The sequence below is a fragment of the Corvus brachyrhynchos genome, unplaced genomic scaffold (assembly GCF_000691975.1).
Source record: "Corvus brachyrhynchos isolate BGI_N302 unplaced genomic scaffold, ASM69197v1 scaffold318, whole genome shotgun sequence".
NCBI classification, from domain to species: domain Eukaryota; kingdom Metazoa; phylum Chordata; class Aves; order Passeriformes; family Corvidae; genus Corvus; species Corvus brachyrhynchos.
Window position 1 is genome coordinate 131,231 of NW_008239537.1, and position 3,149 is coordinate 134,379.

Sequence of the window (3,149 nt, forward strand, 5' to 3'; positions counted from 1 at the left end):
GGGGGCAAGAGGGAAAGGGTTGGGCTCGAAAGCACACAAAAATTTGGGGTTTTGGCACACAAAAACGTGAGTTTTTTCCCTAATACTGGAGGCTTGGGGCACTGTTGGAGATGGCTTAAGGGGGCACACAGAGGGAAAAGGGGGCGTGGTTCAAAAAAATCACGGTGTGGCCACCCAAAAATTCCGGGTTTTCCCCCAAAACGGAGCTTTGGGGAACCTCTGCCGCCAAAGGGGACATTTCGGGGAGGGACCTCACATTGGGAACAGGGGGTCTGTAAAGGTTTGATTCCAAAAGAGAAAGGTTTGGTTCCAAAAGAGAAAGGTTTGGTTCCAAAATCCAGGCGTCCAACACAAAATATGGGGTTTTGTCACCCACAACCGCGCTTTTGATCACCCAAAGCCATATCTTTTCCCCCCAACAACCTCTGTGACACCTCTACCCCCAAGTGACCATTGGGGGTGATGTGCCCCTCCTGCCCACCGTTCCCCAGGTGGCATCACGGCAGAGGAGGCGCAGCGCTCGAGCCACCTGAACATTGTGGGCATGGTGGGCTCCATCGATAACGACTTCTGCGGCACCGACATGACCATCGGCACCGACTCGGCGCTGCACCGCATCATGGAGATCGTGGATGCCATCACCACCACGGCCCAGAGGTGACGGGGTGGAGACCCTAAACCTTACCCTAATACTAACCCTAAATCGCCAACACCACCAGAGTGCAGAGCTGACACGGAGGTGACCCTAAATCCTAAACCTAACCCTGACCCTAACCCTAACACTGATCATTACTCTGACCCTGACCCTAACCCAAACACAAACCCTAACAGAGATTGTGGGCACCATCACCACCACGGCACAGAGGTGGCAGGGACACCCTCATTGTCCCCAAGCCCCTGGTGTCCCCATTTTGGGTGGGTGATGCTTTCTTGTCCCCACAGCCACCAGAGGACTTTCGTGCTGGAGGTGATGGGGCGGCACTGCGGGTACGTCCTGGTGGCACCTGGGGGGCTTTTGTCACCCCAAAAATTGGGGGAAGTGGCTCAAAAGGTGTTTTTGGCCCCGTTTCAGGTACCTGGCGCTGATCACGGCCCTGGCCTCCGGCGCCGATTGGGTTTTCATCCCCGAGTCACCCCCTGAGGACGACTGGGAGGAGCACCTGTGCAGGAGGCTGGCCGAGGTGGGACAGAGGGATGGACATGGGGTGGACACAGGGATGCACAGTGGACACAGGGAGGGATGGAGGGATGGCTGCAGGGATGTCCTTCGGTGCCCATCCCCGTTGTCACCCCAGACCCGTGACGGCGGCTCCAGGCTCAACATCATCATTGTGGCCGAGGGTGCCATCGACAAGCACGGCAAGGCCATCACCTCGGACAACATCAAGGATGTGAGTGGGAAGGGGGGGCACAGGGGACAGGAGGGACACAGGGGACAATCCCCTTCTCCCCCCTTTTGGGGCCGGTCACGGGGCTCTCCCGGTGTCCCCACAGCTGGTGGTGAAACGTCTGGGGTACGACACGAGAGTGACCATCCTGGGCCACGTCCAGCGCGGGGGGACCCCCTCAGCCTTCGACCGCATCCTGGTGGGCACCTCCTTCCTCACCCCGACCCCAAACGAGGGGACCCCAGAGGTGACACCCCCCCCCCCATATCCCCTCAGGGCAGCAGGATGGGGGTGGAAGCCGTGATGGCACTGCTGGAGGGGACGCCAGACACGCCTGCCTGCGTGGTCAGTCTGTCCGGCAACCAGGCTGTGCGCCTGCCCCTCATGGAGTGCGTGCAGGTGGTGAGTGCGGACGGGGGGACACCGGGAGTGGCCCCAGACCCAGCCCAGGGATGGATCCCATACCAGGACACCCCAATCTCACCCGAGGGACAGATCCCACCTCATTCCACCCCGATCCCACCCTAATCCCACCCAGGACACCCCAATCCCACCCCAACCCCCCTCTGTGCCCCTAGACCAAGGACGTCACCACGGCCATGAATGAGGGACGTTTCGAGGACGCGCTGAAGCTGCGGGGCCGGTGGGTGGCACCTCCCTGTCCCCATCCCTGCACCCCAATGTCCCCAAAATGTCCCCAAACCCCAATTTCCCCAATTTTTAGGAGCTTCCAGAACAACTGGGATGTCTACAAGCTGCTGGCTCACATCCGCCCGCCCGCCACCAAGGTAGGGGACACTGGGGAGGGCACGGGGAGGGGCCCAACCAGGGACACCCTGATCCCACCCCAATCCCAGGACACCCCAGTTCCATCCCAGGACACCCCAGGGACAGATCCCAGCCCAGGACACCCCAATCTCAGCCAGGGATGCATCCCACTCCCATCCCATCCCAATCCAAACCCAATCCCTCCCCAGGACACCCCAATCCCACCGAGGACACCCCAATCCTGCCACTGTCCCCAAGGCCACCTCAGCTGTGTCCGCTGTCCCCGCAGAGCGGTCACACCGTTGTCCCCAAAGTCACTCCAGGCTACCCCAATCCCATCACTGTCCCTGAGGCCACCTGACCTGTGTCCCCAATCCCCAAGGCCACCCAAGACACGTCCCCTGTCCCCAAGGCCCCCTGTCCCCGTGTGCCCAACCCTGTCCCTGTCCCCAGAGCGGGTACACATTGGCCGTGCTGAACGTGGGCGCTCCGGCCGCGGGGATGAACGCGGCCGTTCGGGCAACCGTCCGGATCAGCCTCATCCACGGCCACCGCGTGCTCGCCGTGCACGACGGCTTCGAGGGGCTGGCATTCGGCATGGTGAGGGTCTGCAGGGGAATGGGGGTGGGATGCAGTTTGGGATGGATTCGAGGGGCTGGTGTTTGGCATGGTGAGGGTCCAGAGGAGAACGGGGTGGGAAAAGGGTGGGGAAAGTGTTTGGGATGGTGAGATTCCTATAGGGAACGGGGTTTGGGATGGATTTGAGGGGCTGGCATTTGGGATGGTGAGAATCCTATGGGAGAGAGGGGTTGGGATGAGGAGATCCCTGTGGGATAAAGGAGTGCCCAGGGCATTCGGAGGGTTTGATTTTGGGGAGAGGGAGATACCTATACAGAAAAGGGGTGGGAAAAGGGGGTGGTAAGTGCTGGATGGGTTTGAGGGGTTGGAGATGGATTTGAAGGGTTGGGTTTTTGAATGGGGAGATCCCAGCAG

At 60.5% G+C, this 3,149-nt stretch overlaps 1 protein-coding gene across 1 annotated transcript in view; it reads left to right on the forward strand.

The window, feature by feature from the left end:
• The first annotated feature begins 61 nt into the window (after window positions 1–61).
• PFKM (phosphofructokinase, muscle) overlaps window positions 62–3,149 on the forward strand; it is a 6,021-nt gene continuing 2,933 nt past the window's right edge. Inside the window, exons 1-9 of the mRNA XM_017741208.1 lie at window positions 62–657; window positions 943–987; window positions 1,073–1,181; window positions 1,296–1,391; window positions 1,495–1,587; window positions 1,665–1,790; window positions 1,967–2,031; window positions 2,113–2,176; window positions 2,610–2,756. Coding sequence (XP_017596697.1) covers window positions 545–657; window positions 943–987; window positions 1,073–1,181; window positions 1,296–1,391; window positions 1,495–1,587; window positions 1,665–1,790; window positions 1,967–2,031; window positions 2,113–2,176; window positions 2,610–2,756 — 858 coding nt within the window. The 5' untranslated portion in view covers window positions 62–544. The remainder of the gene's footprint in view (window positions 658–942; window positions 988–1,072; window positions 1,182–1,295; window positions 1,392–1,494; window positions 1,588–1,664; window positions 1,791–1,966; window positions 2,032–2,112; window positions 2,177–2,609; window positions 2,757–3,149) is intronic.